The sequence below is a fragment of the Meles meles genome, chromosome 19 (assembly GCF_922984935.1).
Source record: "Meles meles chromosome 19, mMelMel3.1 paternal haplotype, whole genome shotgun sequence".
Lineage (NCBI taxonomy): Eukaryota > Metazoa > Chordata > Mammalia > Carnivora > Mustelidae > Meles > Meles meles.
The window spans coordinates 27,957,407-27,979,324 of NC_060084.1; the positions used below are offsets into that span (position 1 = coordinate 27,957,407).

At 48.8% G+C, this 21,918-nt stretch overlaps 1 protein-coding gene across 1 annotated transcript in view; it reads left to right on the forward strand.

Annotated features, from left to right (window-relative positions):
- Positions 1 to 588: 588 nt before the first annotated feature.
- The window catches only part of CES5A (carboxylesterase 5A), a 28,441-nt gene continuing 7,111 nt past the window's right edge, over positions 589 to 21,918 (forward strand). The window contains exons 1-10 of the mRNA XM_045988165.1: positions 589 to 800; positions 1,899 to 2,103; positions 3,920 to 4,058; positions 5,413 to 5,546; positions 7,951 to 8,104; positions 9,558 to 9,662; positions 11,378 to 11,482; positions 12,785 to 12,925; positions 15,709 to 15,777; positions 18,322 to 18,469. Of these exons, the coding sequence (XP_045844121.1) occupies positions 728 to 800; positions 1,899 to 2,103; positions 3,920 to 4,058; positions 5,413 to 5,546; positions 7,951 to 8,104; positions 9,558 to 9,662; positions 11,378 to 11,482; positions 12,785 to 12,925; positions 15,709 to 15,777; positions 18,322 to 18,469 (1,273 nt within the window). The 5' untranslated portion in view covers positions 589 to 727. The remainder of the gene's footprint in view (positions 801 to 1,898; positions 2,104 to 3,919; positions 4,059 to 5,412; positions 5,547 to 7,950; positions 8,105 to 9,557; positions 9,663 to 11,377; positions 11,483 to 12,784; positions 12,926 to 15,708; positions 15,778 to 18,321; positions 18,470 to 21,918) is intronic.

A 21,918-nucleotide genomic window follows, 5' to 3' on the forward strand; every position in this document is an offset into this window, starting at 1 on the left:
GGTCCTGAGCCACATCTTCAATGACCCACCTGAATGCTAAGGACAGGCTCCAACAGAACCACGTACAGGAACTTCACCTCTTTGGACTTGTCTCCTCACTTTTACGCGGGGGAGCTGGGTCTAGCTCAGAATTGCAGACACAGCTCAAGCCAATAGAAATACTGCACTGGGCTCATAACATGATTTCTTCAAATTTGAAACCACTTACAAAAATCGAGAGAGATCACTGACTTCTGGTTTGGTGTACGTACATTGTCATAAGCCAAACGTTCGTTGGAGTTGAGAAGTCTTGCCTCTTTAAGAGAGGGCATGTGCTCTGTCCCACAGTCCCCACCACATCCTATCAAGCTCTCTTGGCCAGCTTATTCACTGTTTGTTTGCTGCCTTCCTGGCCCCTGCAGACACTGCAGTTAAGGTCTTTGCCTTCCCTGATGCCCAGTGTCCCTTGTATTTGTTCCATCCCGCATGCCCAGAGCCTGCCGCACTATCCTTCCCCAGCTCACAAGTTAATCATCAGCTTCTCCTTATGTAAATCAGAACAGGAAAGTCTTGCTTGGCCAATTCCTCTGAAAATCTTGGTCTGCTGCCTCTCTTCACCAGCCGGTGTCCTGTGTTTGCCCGCTCAACATTTGTCGGCTAACAGGAAGCCCTTTCTTGCCCCCCGACCGAAGCTCTCGGAGGCCAGCTGCGGCTGTGAAGGTGCAGGGCATTCAGGCAGGCCAGCCGGATGAGTGGGGAGTGGGGGCACCGGGGCCAGACCCTGATCTGGGTTGTTTGGGTCCTTGCAGCTGCCACCAAGGGTGAGACACCCCGTGGGAGAGGAGGGGTCTCAGAAGATGGGGTAGGGGAATTTCCTTACCACTAGTGCAAACAAACCTATTTCTCGGAGGTCTGAAGGCTCATAAAAGGCTATGTAAGTAACCTCAGGGCCCCTGAGCAGTGTCCTGGTGTTACTGAAAACCATCCTCTGCAGAGTCTCCTTTGTGGGAGTGGGTAGAGCACGGTCCTGCCCTTGGGTTGCTCACACCTTGTTGGAGTTTGGAGAGCCCACTGTCCCAGGCACTGGGGAGGGTCATAGGATGGAGCCCATGCTTTCTACTAGCCCCTGCCTGGACAGGACTTTCTCTATTAAAATGACATTAGAACAGGTAGCACCAAGACGCCCGAGTCCTACTAATAAGTAAACAGATGGGCAGTGGGCTTCCCAACACTCTGTATTCTATGTGAAAACCGAGTAGCTTGCACTTTCGGGTTCCCAATATATCATCCTCCTGTCTCTGGGGGCGGGGGAGCTGATGTCGGGTGGCATCCCCATGAGAACTTTTTGTTTTTATTGATGTATATTTATTTTCATGTATATTCAAAAACATAGACCTAAGTCATCAAAAAGCACAATTCCATAGATGTTACTGCTTAGGATTGTCCTGGGAAGGATTTTTAAAAAGTTTTTAAAATTTAATTTTAAGAAAAATCAAAAAGCTCATAGTCGGGTAGGGAAGGCACAGACATGCCAGCAGGGGTGCTGATAGATATGAAAATGACCCTGGGCCAGATGACTTTGTGGGACCCTGGAATCTGGAAAGCCTGGCATCTATCAGAGAGTAGGGGAAATCTGCACTGTTGAAGGGGAGAGTTTCCTTGTTCCCCAAGAGGACTGGGGCAAATTTTGTGACTTGGTGCTGTGCTCCCAGGAGAAACGAAGTCAGCGCTCTGATGCGGGTGGCTTCTAAGGCAATCTTAAAATAAGCCATGGCCAGTGGTTTATTGATGGGGAGTCTAGGTACTTCCTGCTGCACAGCCTCTGGGCCAAGAAAGAGTGACCCCACTGAGGGGCGCTCCTGGGCTCGTTCCAGTTCTCCACCCAGCCACTCCTGATTCTGCCCTGTGTGTTCCCTCAGGGCCAGCCGCGGACGCACCAGTGAGGAGCACCAGGCTGGGGTGGGTCCGGGGGAAGCAAGCCACTGTGCTGGGAAGCACCATGCCTGTGAACGTGTTCCTCGGGATCCCCTATGCTGTGCCCCCTGTAGGACCCCTGCGATTTAAGAAACCAAAGCCTGCCTTGCCCTGGAATGACTTCCGAGATGCCACGTCCTACCCTAAATTGTAAGAGCAGTCTCAGTCCCGTGGTGGAAAGTGGCCTGGGCGTGGGGGCGGAGCACTGCAGGGGAATAAAGGTCGTGTAGGTCCCTGGGAAAGGTGGGGGCACCAAGGAGGAGGACGGTTGCCCATGGCCCCCCTAGCTGGCTGATCAGCGGGATCACTGGCAGTGGTGTTCAGAGCATGCAGGTTCCTTGGGCTCCCCTCTTGGACTTCCTGAATCAGAATCTCCAGAGCTGGGCCCAGGAAGCTGGTTCCACTGAAAGGTGTCTAGGGATCTAAGGATCGATCAGATTTGGGAACCACTGTGACAGACTTACTGAGTCTTGGTCCAGGTGTTTCCATGTCAATCTCCACCCAAGGTCCAGACTGGCTGAGGGCTTTGGGGTGAAGAACCACGTGAGAGGGATCTCAGCTCTAGTGCTCTCTGCCCGATGCAGGGAAATCCACAAACACCTGTGGAGTAGATGCACGTGTCCTGGGTCGGGAGCCCCCGTCACTGCTGATGTTCAAGCTGAGGTGGGTGAATCGTGATGAGCATAGGTTGGAAGGTGAGACTTCCCAAGAATCTTCTGCACTTGGTCTTAGCCAAAAGGCCGAGAAGCGATCCCCGAGAATCTTCTGATGCTCAGATTCTGTCCAGTCCTCAGGTTGGTTCTTGGTTCTTGGCCTTAGAGTCCCAGGCAGAAGGACTCCTGGTGTCAGGAAGCTCCCTAAGCCACAGAAGTAGATCCCATGCGGCCCAGGGACTCAGGACACGAAGCTGAAACTCATCTGTTCCTTTCTTCATGTATTCATTCAGCTAAGATCCATTGAGACCAACTCAGTCATTGCCTCTCTGTAACGTCCTGGGGGACATATGGTGGACTGGTCACAGTTGCCCTGAATGACCTTGTGGGCTGGTGGGGGTGCTAGGGGCATAAATAATAACGATTAAAATATAAAGTGACGAGGGCAACCTTTTAGGGGGTCAGAGAAGGATGCTGAGAAGAAACCACCCACCCAGCCTAGGAGTCATATATTGGTCTAACTCAATCTTACTGTGTCATAGCCTCAGTGCTAGGGACTATGAGGTACAAGGTGACCAAAACAGCTTTTGGCTGGTCACATTTGAGTGGGGGAAGATGGCGACTCTCATGTGCAAACCTAAGAGAACTTCAAGGAAAGAACACAACGTGTATAGGTGTTTCTGAAGAGCTGTGGTCTAACTGGGGGGATCTCAGAAGGCTTCTTGGAGGAGGTGGCACTTTTACTGAATCTGAAAGAAAGGGGAGAACATGAGCAAACAGATATAAGCAGAGAGCACTCTGGGCATAGGGACCAGCCTGAGCAAAGGCTTGGATACAGGAATCTCCCTGCTCATCTACCTCCACTGGGTCCTGGTGAAAAGGCCTAGAGATGTCCTTTTGTCCCTCTGGGGGCAGAAAAGGGAGCTGCTAGAGCAAAGTCCTTGGTATGTAACCCAGTGTCTTGCTTTCCAGTTTGGGGAATTGTTGAGCCATGTTGAATCTTGATGTGTGTGTGTCTGAATTGTGGTAGTGGCTGTAGGCACGAGTAGGTGCTGGAAGTTAATGATACAATTATTCTGCACAAACTGCTTTCCTACCCAAAAACCAGATCTAAAAGAATTATAGCATGTTTCTCTGTTTGTGCCACCATGGTGGGGGTGGGGGAGATGATTAGATTTTGTACCAATAGCTCCCATAGGCCTCTTCCGCTCAGACACGGGAGGCCACGAGGCCTCTCTGCTGTCACAAGACCTGGTCCCTCCCAGGCACGTTCACTGACAGCAACTCTGAGATCTCTCCTTCCTTCCTCCAAGGTGCCTCCAGAACTCAGAGTGGCTGCTCTCATATCAACACCTCCTCAAGGTGCATTACCCCAAACTGGAAGTGTCCGAAGACTGCTTATACCTTAACATCTATGCACCAGCCCATGCGGACACCGGCTCCAAGCTTCCTGTAAGGCTGCCCGCCATGCCCAGGGCTCCAGGGACCCACACAGAGGGGCAGGGTGTCTAGAATCAAACCTATTCCCTGTTGGGTAAAAGGGAAATGCAATCACTCGATGCATCAATAACTCTTAAAAAGTCATTTAATGACAGATTCACTTTATCTTCCTTTCTGATTGCTTCTTTGTTGGCAGTGGCTTGACTTGAACTTTGATTTTTAGTTTGTTTTGTTTTTCCCCTCTGTTGAGTATTTAATGGCCTGTAAACATTTAGAAAGACACTGCTTAAAAGGACCCTGATTTTCTGTTTGCTTGTTTAGGAAATCCTTTTTTATGTTTTTAAGATTTTATTTCTTTACTTGACAGAGAGACAGTGAGAAAGGGAACACAAGCAGTGGGGAGAGGGAGAAGCAGGCTTCTTGCTGTGCAGGGATCCTGACGCGGGGCTCCATCCCAGGACCCTGGGATCATGACCTGAGCCGAAGGCAGACGCTTAATGACGGAGCCACCCAGGCATTCCTGGGAAATGAAGGGCAGGGCACCTGGGTGGCATAGTCGGTGAAGCATTGGACTCTTGGTTTCTGCTCAGGTCGTGATCTCAGGGTCATGAGATCGGGCCCTCTGCTCAGTGTGGAGTCTGCTTAAGACTCTCACCATCTGCTCCCCTCCCCGCCAACCTGCACACACTCTCTCTCTAAAATAAATAAATAAATAAATCTTTTTTTAAAAAAGAGAATGGAAAGGATCTATTAACAAGTATATCAATCCCAATAGTACCATGTGAATGTTTTATGTTCCCCAGTCCGAATTTTTCTAATCAATAGAGGAAAGTTTTCATACTTCTCCTCCCTGTCATCTCTCCTTGCTTCTCTTCTTTCTGTAGGTAGGGGAAGGAGTTAAGTTAAAATAGCTTAAGTGGTTTGGCTCTCCTACATGACTTACAATGATTTCCATCTTCCTGTGGGTCACAAGTTCAGTGATATTTAGTTAGTGCTTTCTGGTCACTTGAAATTGTTCTAAGAACTTTAGATGCAGGATCTTGTTTAAATATCATGATCACCCATCAGTGAGATACTTTCGTTCTCCAGAGCTTACCTATGAGAAAAATGAGCCTCAGGGAGGTTAAGTAATCTTCCCAACATCACACAGCTCATCCGTGGCACAGCTGGGAATCCAACCCAGGCACTTCGGTGCCAGAACCCACAAGCTTACCCCCTGGCCTTCTTCAAAAGACAAAGCCTCTGATGCTACTTAGAAAGGAATGCTTTCCATTATATTTCCTTTAAGAAAGAAAGTCCCAAAATGCATGGGGAGGGGATGTGAATGCCTGGCAGGTTGACTGCAGAGGTCTTATCCCTTCCGCAGGTCATGGTGTGGCTCCCTGGGGGTGCCTTCGAGACTGGCTCAGCCTCCATCTTTGACGGGTCCGCCCTGGCTGCCTACGAGGACGTACTGATTGTGACGACCCAGTACCGGCTAGGAATATTGGGTTTCTTCAAGTGAGTGTCCCCACGTGACCGACACCCTGGGTCCCCAAGGCACAGCTGTGCGATAGCCACAGGGGATTCAGTGCCCAGCCACCTCAGGAGGAATGAGCCTTCAATGATGTTGAACAAATGTGACCCAAAGGAGTTAGGTAAATTTTGCTGCTGTAACAGATAAACCCCCAAGTCTTGGTGACTTAAAACAAAACAAAATGAACATCTCTTTCTCATTCAAGTAAGGTCCAGCTGAGTGATCCTGACTGAAAATGGTCTTTCTATGTGGTCCATCAGGGCCTGGGGTCCTTCCGTCTCATGGCTCTGCCCTCCTTCAGGGCCCAGACCCTATCTGCGTTTGACCGGCAGATAGACAAACAACTCTCATGCAAGGGAGTTCCTTCTGGGTCAGCCCGGAGGTGGCGCTTGTCACTCTTGTTCATATATCGTTGGCAGAGCTCAGCATGTGGCCTCACCCAACCGCCCGGGAAGGTGGAGGAGTGTAGCCCCAACGCGTGCCCTGGAATTTGAGGAGGCAGGGTGGGTGAGCAGTTATAGGGCCTCATGTCCGGCCTCCTCAGATACTCCCCTGGGAGGATCATTCCTTCTCTCTCCACGGTAAAGGCCACCATGCGTCAGATACTCACTGTGAGCCAGGCACAGCGCTGCGTACTAGCCATACGTTGCTTCAGCTTGCCCCCAGAGTAATCCTACGGGAAATGGATTGTCGTCATTCCCATCCTGCAGTTGAAAAGTGGAGGCACAGAGAGGGGAAGCAACTTCCCAGGGCTCACAGAGCAGAGCTTGACCACTTCTGTATCCTATTTAGAACACAGCAGACCCTAAGCCCTGGCCAGGGGGCAATGAGAGGACAGCAGCCAGCACTGTGGGGAAAGTGGCAGGAAGCTGAGTGTGATTCCACCCTTTGGGCACTCTCAGTGTTGTGGGGGAGATACCACAGGCACACAAATATCCATGCCACCAGGCAGGATGTGATTAAGGCCCCGAGGGTGCCAGGTGGGAGGGCGGTACACACGGGAGGGAGCTGTGAGGAATCAGGGCGGCATCACGAGAGAGGCAGCATTGGAATCGCACCTCCAAGACGAGGTTGGGTTTGAGAGGAGAGGCTGGGGAAGAGTATCCTTGGCAAAGGAGCCACCCGAGCAAAAGCTGGGAAGTTGGAAGGAAGTGAACTTGCACAGGGGCCGGGAATGATATTTGCAAGCTGTGCTGGCGGCCCGTGGTCCTGGCCTGGGGCTCTGGGGCTGCCATGGGGAGAGGAAGGGCTGAGAAGACCCAGAGCGATTGCAGTCAGCTGCTCTGTACGTGGGGATTCCTCTGGCAGAAAGGGTTCCGAAAGTTGTTCCTAAGATCTGGGTCCTAGTAGGCAGGTAGATAAGGATGTGGCAGGAGAGGGGATGTGGAAAGGCCTTGAAGGCCAGGCCAGCATGGGGGCTGAGGGACCCAGCCATGCCGTTCTCAGAGCAGCCTATCAGGACGGTCACTCCAGAGCAAGCAGGGGCTGGGCAGGAGTCTGGTTGGGAGGCTACAGCACAGCGTTGAGGCTGGCTGTCGGGACAAAGTGGGATGGTAGTTGAGTAACCAGAGTGATCACAAGCATGTACACAGCGCTTACCGTGGGCCTGCACGGCCAGTCTTCATAACCACATGTGATACAGGCGTCACAACTAGCCCTGTTTTAGGCCTGAGAACATTGACAGGAAGCATTGGCTTGCCCAAAGTCACCCAGATCGTAAGTGATCAGATTGTGAATCTGGATAAATGGAAATGGAAGAATGGGAACCCATGTGAAAACCACAGTGGGTTGGAGGTGAAATCGCCAGGGCTTGGCTCCTAACCAGATGTGGTGGTGCTGGGAGAGAGAAGGCAGGGCTCATGGACCAGCACAGGGAACCAGCAGGAGGAGCCATGAGGGGACTGGAGAATGGAGGGGAGTAGAATGTGATCCCAGGGCTACTCACATATGGTGTGGACCACACGGATATTTTGATAGGTGTTTCGCTCTTATTACCATTATTATTCATGTAGTCATTCCCTGGAACCTCTGTGCCCAGGACATCTAGCTCCCTGGTGCAGACCAACTCTCAGGAACAGGAACTTTCTGGAATCCATGGATTCAGGGGAGCCTATGAATACCCTCATATTGCACTTACGAGATTGCGCATTTTTCTGGGGTATGTAACTTTCGTCGGATTGTCAAAAAAACCAAAGACGAAACCAAATCCCAGCAGAATGAGAGCCAAGCGTGGCTTTCCCTATTGCCCTGCACCTGCAGCCTTCTCCCCTTCTGCACCAGCCAGAGTGGCAATGCCCTGCATCCTCCCAGAGCTCCACCTCGAACTCCCTGGGCTTCGGGAAACAGATTGAGGTCCACTGAATTTTCTCACCTTGCCTCTTGCCCCAGCACAGGGGACCAGCATGCTCCAGGGAACTGGGCCTTCCTGGACCAGATGGCCGCCTTAACCTGGGTCCAGGAGAACATCGAGTTCTTCGGTGGGGACCCACGCTCTGTGACCCTCTTTGGCGAGTCAGCGGGAGCCATAAGTGTTTCCAGCCTTGTGAGTTCTTCTCTCTGCGGGGCTTGAACGAACCTCGGTGTGGGAGGTCACAGAAATTAGGACCATGAATCACTCGTAGCTGATTGGTGCTTTCGTGCTGAATGGACACTTGTCTCCCTCAAACCTCCCATCGTCAGTTAGGAGCTTAGTCTCTTTTTGTGGACAAGAGCTGTCATCAAGAAGAGTTTGAATGAGCTGCCCAAGAACACCTAGTGAGTCACAGTCTGAAGAAAAATCCCGTACTTATATTTATAGGGTCGAAGCCCTAGGATCTAATTACCAGGACAGATAATTACCCATTTAATAGAAAAATGTAGCTAAAACTAAAGCAACAAAGGATGCATATAACGTTTTATTTCAACTTCCAACATAAAGTGTGCATTTCTTCACCAATGTCGTGTCTTTTCAGGGTTGGTCTGTTGACCCGAGATCCACCATGGGCTCTGGGCATAACCCCCTGCCCCCAGATTCATGTCCTCTAACAGCTGCTTTAGCTTCTTTACAGCGAGCATGAACTTGAGATGCCTGCATTGTAGTCCTAGTGCGGCGTGCTCATGGAATCTCCCATTGCCTCCCCACATAGCTTATACTCTTACCTTGTTCACACCAAATTAATCTGATGGCGCTATTTTTCAGCTACTTGCTTTCATCAAAGTTTCTTTCCCCAAACATAATTTTGTTTTCTTTCTACATGCGTACTTCATTGGTTCCCACGATATCTCATCGATTAGGTCGTTATAGTAGCAAGTATAACTGACAAAACAAATCTGGGAGCAAACACACCTGACTCTTGGCCAGAAACTGGTGGGAATAGAAACGTGTGTGGTGCTAGAAAACAGCCCACTGACTCCGAGTGGTCAGCATCTCCTGGGCCTCAGTTAACAGGTTAATCACAGAAGGCAGTTAACATGGGAGTGGGTTAAGAGAGCTTCTGCTGTATAGAACTTGACAATATACAAGTTATTTTTCTATCTTCAAGATTACTCGATAAGGTGAATTAGAGTAAACCAACTTTTACATATATGCTAATAGCCTCCATTTCCGGAGTGTGTAATATTTGACCAGGGATCGTGCAAAGCCTTCTATATCCGGTACTTCTGCTCTGCACAATTCTGTGAGATGGGCTCCATTTTCTCTCCCAGGTTTATAGGGAGTAAACTGATACTCAGAAATATAGAAAGCAACTTGCCTGAGGTTCTCCATCCGGAAAGTAAGGGAGTTAGGACTCTCACCCGAATGTTTGACCTCAAAGCTCCTGAGGAGTCTGGGGCTCAGAGACGTTAAATAACTCGCCTGAACCTTTGTGGCTCGTCCTTGAATTCCCAAACCAGGGTCCCCCCCCATATGTGTAGAGCTTTTTAAAGGGACTTCCTGGGAAGGATGGGTGGTGTGTGTGATGGATGGGGGAGTCCCCTGCATAACTTTGTCCTGGTCTCCTGTGCTCTCTTTCCAGATTCTGTCCCCCATGGCCAATGGCTTATTCCACAGAGCCATCATGGAGAGTGGGGTGGCCATCATCCCTTTCCTGAGGGCCCCCGATGACGAGAGGAATGAAGATGTAGGTACCTTGTTAACACCTCTTTAGCTTCCTCGGCTTGGTCACGGGAGAACTTGGGCAGGTGTTGATAGACTGTGTGCTTGGCCATCCTTACTTGACCACGGTCAAAGAATCCAACGCTGGTCAATGTGAACATTATTGCTCCATGGAAGGCCTGGTTCAGGAAGTAGATCTCCAGTGCAACACGGCTGGTGTGCACAATTGTGTGTGTGTGTGCATGCGTGCGTGTACATGAGTGTGTAGGTGATAGTTATTACATCTTATTCGTTGGATATATTACTCAGACCCCTGTGTTGTATACAACTCATCTCCTGTAACTGCTCCATTCCACCTAGAGGACTATGTTAAGAAAGAGCCTGAGGCTGTTTCCCGTTCAGTGGAAAAGAACACTGTGAATGAAGCACGTTGCCTGGCGTGAGCTTGTGAGGGGACAGTGAGGCATATGCCCAGGGCTTTTGTCATCTGTCCTCTTGCTTTAGTGCTCTGCCAGGCAGTGAGGACCTGGAGGCCAGGGTTATATCTTTCATGTCCCCGTCTAGTAGGTGACTATCGATGTTTGCCAAATGAATGAGTTAACAACTGAGCTGATTCAGTCAATGAATATTAGCACGGGGCTGTGGAGCCATCTCCTGGGGACCATGCATTTTAGAGGTACATCTGCTTAAACACCTTAGAGAAAATAACAGTACATGCCAGGAGCAGAGGCCTAGAGATACAGTATTGTGAACGTCCTCCCAATACACAGGACATACTGATTTGGGGAACACGATACATCAGCTTTCGGTTTGTACACATCGTTTTTCATTCGGCTACACATCTATTGAGTGTCCCTTGTCTCCCCAGCTCTATGGTAGGACCTGTGGGTTTATAAATGGAGACACGCCACACTGACTTGAGAAGACCATCATCTTTTTATGACAAGGAAATTCTGGATGGTGGTCCTTGAGCCCCTACAGTTGTAGGCAGGTTTTGTAGGTTTGTGCATTTTCCCAGGGAGAGGGTTTGTAGCTTTCATTGGCTTCTCAAAGTCTTTGTGACTCCCAGACATTGAGGGACCACCACTTTCAAGGGACAAGTGCCCAACAAAAGTTCAATGACCAGGCAAGACAGTGTTTAGGAAAATGCTAGGAAGAGAACGTGGGGATTCTTGAGGTGATGAGGAATTAGAGGAGGAAGGAGTTCATGAAAGGACATCCCAGAGGAAGTGGGGATGAGTGGAGTTGGTGGGAGACAGAAAAAGATGTTGGGGGTTTTCCAGGTTGCACTGGGGCTCAGCTGAGCAGAGCTGACGGGCTGAGAGTGAGCCGGAGTCCTGTCTCAGGGCAGATAAGTCATGCTTGCAAAGCTGCTCCTCACTCTTGGGGCTCCTGAGTTGGGCTTCCGGCCTAGTGTCAATGGAGCCGACGTCATAGCACTGGTGTCCCCGTGACCAGGAAGCCTGACTCTGTTCCGTAGCTACGGAGTGCCGCACCCCTCCCCCAGCTCCAGCGGTCGCTAAAGATGGCCAAGAGGGTGAGACAGGAGCGTAAAGAGGTCCAGGGCCAGCCTGACCTCAGTGTGCACATTCTGTTACACATTCATGGGGGTGGGGTGGGGGCTGGGCAGGCTTCATATATGAAGGACCAGCCGGGGATTGGATCAAGGACTCTTTTCAATTGTCATTTTCTTGGCCGCTTCCAGGGCTGTGCTCTGACCCAGTCCTTCTCTGGAAATAGTTGCAGGTGATCGCACGCATCTGTGGCTCCAACGCGATGGACTCGGCGGCCTTGCTGCAGTGCCTGAGGGCAAAACCCCCCACGGAGCTGCTGGACATCAACAAGGTGGGAGGGACAGGAGACTCTGGGGGCACACAAATCCCACCACTCCCTTCCTTACTTTGATTTGGGACTTTGGGAAGATGGAGTCTGGGATTCATAGTGATGGCTGTAGAAACACAAGGCAGAATATCCAGAACCCTGATAGGTAATGAAGGAACCTGTGGGCCAGAGGTGCTGTTTAGCCTAGAGAAAAGCCAGGAAAATATGAAGGTTGTCTCTAAGTCACTGAGAAGAGGGACCACACCTGTTCCACATGCTGCCAGAAGTTAACTCAATGCCAAGAGCAGGAGTTCTGTTAGGAAGCCATTTTGGCTTGATATAACCACGAATTTTCTAAAAACTCAATGGTCTGCAAAAGGCCAGCTCCTAGAAAAGGTAGTGAGACACCCACCTCTGTAGGGATGCAAGCAGAAGCTAGATGACAGCTGACAAATTTCGGTCACTGGGTGATTCATCAGACCAAATGAGCTTTTATGTCCCTTCCAATCTTGAGAGCTTCTGATGGCCCTTGGAAGAGCAAGGTCATTATCTTTCAGATTCCAGCATTTGTTGGGTATTTAGCATGGATGAAGGGTCTGCTGTGAGCTGTGCTAGAATGTGGGAGCTGGTTGACCTTGACCTGATATTGTGTAAAAGGTCTTTTGTGTACTCCCTTCCACCCCTACTCTCAGAGACCCCAAAAAACCATGGACAGAGCCAGGTGTTACTTCCTGAGACCCAAGAAATATCTAGCCAGATGAAAGGCAAAGACACACCGATCCCCACCACTACTCTGACCACCTCCACCCGCACCCCTTGTCCACCCCCAGTCAACTACTCTGTACATGGCATTTGGCCAGTGGTTCGCAGACTTGAACATGCATCAAAATCACCTGGAGGCTTGTCGAAACAAGTTGGCTGCGCTGCATCCCCAGAGTTTCATATGCAATAGGCCTGGGCTGGGGCCCGAGAATTTGTTTCTCGTAAGTTCCCAGGTGATATGCTTCTGCTGCTGCTGTCCAGGGCCCATAAGCTGAGATCCACTGTTGTAAGCTCTTGTGTTTTTTTAGGTAGATACTAATTATTGTCCTTATTTAGCCGATGAGGAATCCAAGGCAGGAAGCTGAGCCCCTTTGCCCAAGTAAGTGGCAGGGCTGGCCAGGCAGCACGCGGGCCTTGGGATGGGCCAAAGGTGGCTTAGTTTTCCTTTCTTAATGCAGTTTGGCCACTGCTAGAGTGGGTTGGCTCTGCTGGACTAGGGATTTGGGGACAGCGGGCTTTATGAACAGAAACAGACACTGATTTTTCTCTTCTTCCTTATTCCAGAAAACCAAGTCTTTCACTCGAGTGGTTGATGGTTTTTTCTTTCCTGATGAGCCTCTAGACCTACTGACTGAAAAAACATTTAATCCAATTCCTTCTATCATCGGAGTCAATAACCATGAGTGTGGCTTCCTGCTGCCCAAGGTAAGAATCCCAGCTGTCCTCCCTATCGCTCCCTCCGCAGTGAGGCCGCTGTGTGCTTCCACGCTGAGCGCTCCTGTCCGTGACGCCAAGCACTGTGAGGGAGCTCAGCGGTCAAGGACACGGAGATGCCCCTTCCCCTTGCTGGCAGAGGGTAACTGAAGACTAGGGGCAGCCATAGCCAGTGTCTGCTCTGCTCCTCATAGAAGGCTCAGGGAGAAAGAAACAACTCTGTAAAGAAGTAAGGGAGGAGGCTTTCTTCAAAACATTATAAATGATTATTTCAAATAAGCATGGTTACTACTTTGAAGATGAAATTCACGCAGGTTTGGAAAATCTCAGGCCTTTCCATTTTCATGTCCAGCCTTGGTTCTGGCATTTTAACTTCCAAGAGGGCTCTCGAGGCTTGTCCAAGTTGCAAAATTATGGAATCCCTTTAGTCATTCAACAAGTGTGCACGGAATGTTTGCTACCTGCTCTGCACTCTTGCAAAAACCAAGCGTTCGGTAGTAAACAAGTCCCCCGGCTCCAGCTTCCGGCAAGCTGCTGTCTGACTGGGGAGAGCAGGTGGAATGCAAGTTTGAATAGCTGGTTTCGCGAAGGGACAGGTGCTACAAAGGACATAAGCTGGTAGGAGAAGGTCTTTAGGGAGGAGAAGGGGTAGAGAGGAAAGACTTCTCGGGGAGGGATTGTTTGTGCTCAGGCTGAATGCTGAGAAGGAGCCGTGATTCCTTGACCCTGACATGTAAGAAGCCCTTCCTGATTTGAAATAAACTTTTCATCTGTCCTCCGAAGGGAGGAATGCTCAAATTCATAATATCACCATAACTCAATTATAGAACCCAACCCCTTCCTTTTAAGCTGAGGGAGAGGAGATAATGAAATACAGAGGTTTGCCAAGGTTCAAGGCTAGTTGGTGCTGTTTAGAACCAGAACCCTGAGTTCCCTGGGCTGTCAAAAGCATGTTCTGCCATGATAAATTTGACCTATAGAGCAATGATTTCGGGTAAGTGGCAGTGGGGATCTTTCTCCTCATACTGTGAATGAGGCAACTGAGTCATAGACTGCGGCTTAAGGAGGGCTCTTCAGGGTGCTTCTGGGTCTGCCAGAAAGAAGGCAGGTGCTCCTGATGACAGCCACCACCACTGTGACCACTGTGACCGGTCTCGAGTGCCTTCCACGTGCCAAGTTTATGCCATCGGCGCAACAGCTTGTGAATCGATGCAAAGCACCATTAGTCCTGTTTTTTGGTTAAAGAAACTTAGCCTCAGAAAGGGTGAAGTTCCTTTCCAGTCTCCCAGTTGGGGAGGATACAGTGGTGTATAATTTTTTTCATGCACTTAGGCTCTGCCATTAAATGTTGGGTTCTCTGTTAACCTGCTCTGTGACCTTAAGTGAACTGCCCAACTTCTCTGAACCTATATTCCTTTAACCTGTGAAATAGGGCTGATCTTACTACCTGCTTCACACGCATCCATCAAATGGCCTGGCATATAGCAAGTGCTCAGTAAATGTTAGATATTGGAATTATTCAAGTGGCACCATGGGATGTGGTGGTCAGGTCTGCGTAGCTCAGGAGCCTGGGTCGGGGCTGTTATTTCACGTGACCTTTCAGTGATATCCCCTGCTGACCGTTGGTGACCAGGGGCAGTCCTCCAAAAACAAATCTCAGCTTCTGAACATATAGAGAGGTTCTTAGTAGTTGAAATATACTTGCGGATAAAGTGAATGACTCTGGGGGTTCCCACAGATGCCAGGAGACAGAGACGTTTAAATATTTACCCTGGCGATTTATTATCCCAAGATTTTCAGCAGAAAATGTCAAAGGGAAATTCATTTGACATGTGGAGAGTACTTGTACCCTCTCATGTGTTTAAGCTGTAGTACTGGCCAGGGAGGTGTCAGTTAGCAAATAATTACCCACAGCTTGTACTGGGCCCCAGGCAGAGCCTGGAATCTTAACCCCCAGCCTTGCTGCCTCGCTGGCTGTCGGCGAACTGCTGGCTTCTCAGAGGCCCTGACTGCAAAGGTCTCGAGAAAGAGAACAGTAAGTCACTAGCTTCGAGATTTTCTGGCCTCTCTTCAGACTTGATGCCAGAGCCAGGCTATAGCCTGTACCAGTTTGCCAGGGCCGCCAGAACAAAATACCACAGACCGGATGGTTTAAACAACAGAAACCTAGTTTCTCACAGTTCTGGAGGCTGGAATTCCAAGATCAAGGTGTCGGCAGGTCCAGTTTCTTCTGGGGAGTCCCTCCCTGGCTTGCCCATGGCGGCCTTCTCCCTGTGTCCCAGTATGGTCTTCCCTCTGTGTGCTCACGTTCCCTGTGTCTCTCTTGTGTGTCAGAATTTGCTCTTCGCATAAGACCACCAGTCAGATTGGATGAGGGCCCCACTAACGTCCTCCCTCTCATTTAATCACTTCCCGACAAACCCTATCTCCACACGGTCACATTCTGAGGTAGTGGGTGTTAGGGCTTCAACATGGGAATTTGGTGGTGCGGGGCATGTCAGTTCATAACATTGTCTTTCCACAGAGCAGCCGCTCAGGCCCCATAAGACCACAGGTGTGGCAGGGAAAGGCTGCATTTTAGCAAACGTGGGAAGAAACATCATTGCTTCACCAACCTATGGAGGTTCTCCTACATGTCACCTGCTGGGGGCTGAACAGGTTCCTGCTCGCCCCAGCCTCACTTCTAGAAGGCAGACACTTTGGCTCTCGGAGAGAACGCTTTCCCTTCAGGTGACCTGAGGTGCTCACGGAGGACGCCCTACTTCTCTCCACAGAAGGAATTTCCCGAGATCCTCGGGGGCTCCAACAAGTCTCTCGCCCTGCACTTGCTGCACACAATACTGGTAAGTGAGCTTGGACAACTGAGTTTTCAGAATCATCTATTTAACAAGCCTCCTGGGGCCACTCTCGGGACAAGGGGCTGGGGCTATAGACGTTCCCCATTCACTCATTCAGTGAAGCTTTGCTAAGCAGGGCTCCACAGTCCCTTATTCAGGTCCAAATCCAAGGAGCTCTGAAAACCAGCGCACAGGGCAGCCACATCTGCCTCAGCTGGGAGGTAGCCGCTGGTCCTTATCATTCCTATTCAGTTCGTTCGTCCCCCTATTCACGTGCTTCTCTGCGGAGACGGTACTGTAGGGGCGGGGATGCCCCCCTCCAGAGCATGTGACATCATATGCAGCCTCGGTACTGAATTATCTAGATACAGTCCGAAAAGTTCTTCTGAAACACACCCGGGACTAGGGACCCGTACTCACTAGACACCAGCCAGGCACCGTATTAGGTTCCAGCCAGACCAAGGACCATTACTCAGTCATTTACTCATGGACTCCCGGCACAGATATATCACTATTAGGTCTTAGCCAACCACTAGAGGTAGGGATGGAATCCTTTCTCTTCTTCCCTCCTTCTTGCCTTAAACATTTCTGCAGCGTGAACTCTGTGCCAGGTTCCTTTCCGTTACCTATTCATGGAATGAATGTTTGTTGAGAGCCCACATGTTCCAGAGCTTCCCCACGCCCTGAGAGCAGTGAGAAGCAGGCTCTCCCTCGATGCTTGCAGGATCTGCAGACCGCGGGTGGCTGGAAGGAGGAGGCACTTCGGTACAGTGTCTTAACAAACCAGAGCAGAGGAATGTCCAAGGCCCCCTGGTGCTCAAGGGAGGGAGCAGGTAGCTCTCTCGGGGAGAAGGGCCTTGAAGAATGAGTTACGTTTGTCCGGCTCCTGGAGCAATGGGCTGGGGAGCCGGAGGGCCCAGCGTGGGCAGTTAGGAGCAGAGGAGTGTGGTGAGGTCAGCTGCTGGGGTTGGCTGCCACTCAAGGAGGAAGCTTCCAGCTTCTATATGCTCTGAAAGGAATGTGAAGCTCATCCCGGGGGCTGGGAACAGAAGAGTGACGTGATTGATTCCTATTTTGGAAAGAGCCTTCTGGACACAGAGTGAGCCAGATTTGGAGGCAGGGGATGTCGCAGGCCTCAAGGCTCAGAGGGGATGTTTGATGAGTCTTGGCTGCCCAGTGATGAGAATCGGGACTAAGGTTTGAGAGATACTTAAAATGTAAGTCAGACAGCGGGACCTTTCAGGCTGGATTGGAGATGACCTCATGGAGGATGGCCTCATTGATCTTGGCCTTAGAAAAGGGGAAAATTCGAGCAGAGGCTACTTCAAGAGGAGGAGGGATCTTGAGGCAGGTCCCAGGAGTGGGAAGGAGGCTTTGTGGGAAGGTGCAGGAGGACGGGAAGGGCGTGCAGTGTCTCCTAGGTGGCAGGGCAAGAAGTACTTTTCAAAGGTTTAAGTTATTCTCTGATGCAGAAGACAGAGCCTTGCTCTAGAATCCCAGGGGTCTGCATGGTTACTGTCCCGCTGGAGCTCGCCAAAGGTTCCACAGGGCACCGTACCCACCTTGGATACCACCTACCTCGAGCTCATAGGGGTCTGCTGATCCTGTGGTCCAAGTCAGGAGCACCCACTTGCACCAGAGCCTGGAGTTGCTCTGGGCCTGATTAAAAACACGCAGTCTTCAGAGGACCCGCTGAGTGGGTCTGAGCAGTGCTCCCCAGTGTGCTCTATACTGTCCCCAAATTCCAAAGCAACTTCTGCCTGGCTGTGCCTGTTGTCATGTGGCGGGTGAGAGGGTGATGGTCGAGGTGCCATGACTTGTGCCAGCATTTCCCAGACCCCCAGGTCCCCAGAAACCTCACCAGTGTGGCAGACCCTGCATCTTCATGAAGTTTACTTTGCAACAGCTGACATTTCTGCTCGGGGCGAGTTGAGAGATGGAAGCCCGGGAGGCAGCCCGTGCTGGGTCAGGAAAGCACAGAAGGTCCTGTTCAGGGATTTAGCAGTGGGTCTCAGGGAGGACTGATGGAACTGAAGACAGGCTTTGTGGCAGCCTGCACATTTCTTTCTCCAGATCTCGTGTAATCCTCCAAACAACCCATTTTTTTATGGATGAGGGAACTCCAACCAAAGACTAGTTCAAATCTAAGAGCAAGGGACTGGAGGCAGCACTGTTTCCAGAAGCAGGGTCCCAGTAGTAGCCGCGAAGGCGTACGCTCAGAAGAGTCCCACCCTTGGTTGCCAAGGATGAGTGTTTCTGAAACATCTCAGGGAGGCATGCGTACTGTGATTAGGAGCACACATTCTGGCTGCATATATAGACTCGCAGAAGAATCATGGTTGCACCTGTTTGGACAACCACTTACTCTCTCTAAGCCTCAGTTCCCTCATCTATGAATGGGGCTAATTTTGATATTTGCACCATAGGGTCACTCTGTGGATTAGATGAGACATTGCACATAGAGACCCCAGAATCATCTCCACCCAAGCAAATGCTCATCGTGTTGGCTATTGTTGACCTGAGTCTCCTGTGACCATGATTTTTTTACAGCGTATCCCCAACCAGTATTTATACCTTGTGGCTGATCAGTACTTCTCCAACAAGCACTCCCCGGCTGAGATACGAGATAGTTTTCTGGACTTGCTTGGAGATGTGTTCTTTGTGGTCCCTGGGCTGGTCACAGCTCGATATCACAGAGGTGAGTCTCTGAGTACCCACATCCTCTACCGTACAGCAGGGTCACAGTCCAGCAAGGCCAGTGACTTCTGAGAGCCTTGTGGCCTGATAACTGGCTGCCTGCTCTACCTTTTTGTTCCCACAGTGAAAGGGAGTTCCCAAGAATGTGTGGGATATAACCTTGCACTCTGACTTTTGCAATTCCCGTGCCTTTCAGGGTTCAGGGATGTTGGCCAGTTCTGTTGTTTCTGCTTCTTCTCCTTTAGCACTGTGCAGAAAATTCTTATCTACCCATGACTTGCGAGGACTCATTTCCCAGATTCCTTTCTATTTAGAAGTGTCTTCCCAAGCATTTTAGCTCTAAGGAGTAGTGGAGCAATCAGAATAAGAGTATTGTTTGTGGGGATACTTGTCTCCCTCCCTCCCCGCCCTAATTCCTTCTCTCTCTCCTCCTTTCTCCCTCTCTCTCTTTTTCTTCCATTCCCCTTTTCCTCCTCTTTCCACAGTTTTTTCAAGTCTTTTTTTCTTTTAAAAAAAATTTATTCATTTGACAGACAGAGATCACAAGTAGGCAGAGAGGCAGGCTGAGGGGGGTGGGGTGGGGAAGCAGACTCCCTGCTGAGCAGAGAGCCCGATGTGGGGGCTTGATCCCAGGACCCTGAGATCATGACCTGAGCCGAAGGCAGAGGCTTTAACCCACTGAGCCACCCAGGTGTCCCATCCAGTTTGTTTGTTTGTTTGTTTGTTTTTTGTTTTTTGTTTTTTTTGTTTTTTTTTTTTTATCCAGAACCTACCATATGCCTAAGAGTATCCTCGGCCCTAGAAATACAGCAGTGAACCAAACAAAGACCCTGCCTCCATGAAACTCACATTCTAGCTGGGGAGACTGATAACAAAGAAGTAAAGATAGAATGTATATATGTTAGATGGTAATATAAGTAAGATAAACCGGGGCAGGGGATAGCAGTTGCAGGGAGCTCTGGGATTCTGTATCATAAGGTCTATTGAGGAGACAAGAGAATGAGGACCAAGAATTAACTCTTGAATTTGGGAACACAGGAGTTAACTGGTAACCTTGATGGGAACTATTGTGATGAGATGACGTATGTAAAAGTCTGGTTAAAATGGATTCATGAGAAAAAAAGCAAGCTGATCTTCAGAAAATAATCGCAATCTCAAAATCTCAGCAGTGGTTTTGGAAAAAAGGAATGAATTGATTTTAAAACTTTACATGGAAATGCAAGGATAGCCAAAACAATGTTGAAAAAGAATGACAAAGTTAGAGGGCTTACAAGTCATCTGATTTCAAGTCTAATTTTCAAGATGCAGGAATTAAGAAAGTCTGGTATTGATTGAAGGATAGAGTAGAGAGTCCGGAATATAATTAGCCAATTTTTGACAGAGGTGCTGAGATAATTTAGTGGAAAAAGGAAATTCCATTCAACAAACAGAGCTGGAGTAACTGGATATTTATGTAGAAAAAGTGAACCTCAACCCCCTACCTCACACTATATACACAAATCAATGTGAACTGAGTGTTAGATCCAAACGTAAAATCTAAAATTGTACTGAATCAAAATTAATACATATTTTTTTGCTCATCAAAAAACACTGTTAACAATGTTAGCAAAAATGGTGGAGGAGGGAATTCCAAAAATCTGTTCCACCACAAAAGCAGTGAATAAACTGGTAAGTACTGTCAGACTCAATTTGATCAGAACCTGGAAACATATCAAGGGTTTATTGCAAGCAAGTGAACATTTAATTAAGATATAGATTCTTGGGTCTCAGTGAGAGAGTGTGGCATTTCAACTTACTCTGCCCCATTTCTTGATACCAGCTAGGCAGTGGCCTTAAAGACAGCAGCCCACATTTATAGAATAGGTTTCTAGTACTGGAGGGAGAAAAAAAGGACCTCACACTCAAAGAATTGTGTGTTTTGTTTTTGTTTTTGTTTTTTTGCTTTGATCTATCTGGTGGTTCCCTAAACAACTAAGCTCAAAGGGTTTGCTTTCATTTCACATTTCACCTAACTCAGAACTCTCTCAGGCATTAGGCACCTACCTGGGGGGCATTTTCCATCAATATTTAAAGGTAAATGCATTTGCTGGGGCGCCTGGGTGGCTCAGTTGGTTAAGCATCCAACTCTTGATTTCAGCTCAGATTATGATCTCTGGGGGGTGAGATCAAGCCCTGTGTCAGGTTCTGCACCAGGCATGAAGCCTGATTATGATTCTCTCTCCGTCTCTCTCTGTCCCTCCCCACCCACACTCACATGTGCACATGTGTGCATGCTCTCTCTGAAAAAAGAAAATAAATAAATGTATTTGCTGCTGCCACCAGATGCAAGGGATAACAGTTGGAATAAATAATAGACAATACTTAGGAGGAAAAGCTGGGCAATAGAATGTTCTGGAAATAAAGGCTTGAGAAGCTCCCTCATAGCCCTGGGAATTTAGAAGGCTTCGTGCTTGTCCAGAGTGGGGAGCATGCTTAGAAAAGACCCGAGATGGCCCTAAGCTGTTATATCTGGCTGACCTGAAGGCTCTTCTCATACAGAAAGTGGAAGCTAAATAAGAGTTGTAGAGTCTGGCTGAGTGTTGAGGATATGCTCTGACACCCACATAATGCCCGTCTTCAAAGATTGGGAGATTTTGTCTGTTTTAGGCACTTATGAAAATCTCAGCTGACCCATAAAATTATTAGTTGACCATGAAGATAACAAGAGAAAAAAGAGTTTGGTGGCCACACATGACGAAGAATAGTCAAAATTAGTACAGAAACATTTCTCAACAAACAAACAACAGCAACCACAAAAAGCAGTAACAGCAAACCATGGCAAAGGGGTAGAATCTGATGTTCAGAGTTGCCACATTATAATATTCAAAATCTCCACTATTCAACAGCCATGCAAAGAGATGGGAAAGTATGGCCCAAAGACAGGGAAAAAAGAAATGAATAGAAACTGTCCCTGAAGAACCCCAGACATTGGATTTTCTCACTACTTTAAACCAACTATTAAATTTACTCAAATAGCTATAAAGGAAACCACATATAAAAAATTAAAGGAAGCCATGAAAATAATGTTTCACCACATAGAGGAGCAATAAAGAAAGAATTTATAAAATTATAAAAAGGACCAGATAGACATTCTGGCATTGCAAAATACAGCAACTGGAATGGAGAATTCACTAGAGGCACTCAGTGGCAGATTTGAGCATGGAGAAGAAAGAAACAGAGAACTTGAACATAAATCCATAGAGATTACTCAGTGTGAGGATCAGAAAGATAAAGGAATGAAGGAAAATGGATAGCGCCCAGGAGACCTGTGGGACACCATAAAATATCCCAACACATGCATGATAGGACTTCCAGAAGAGAAGAAAGAGAAAATAGGTAAAAATAATATTTAAAGAAATAATGATCAAAATGTCTCAAATTTGATGAAAGATGTAAATATTCATGTCCATG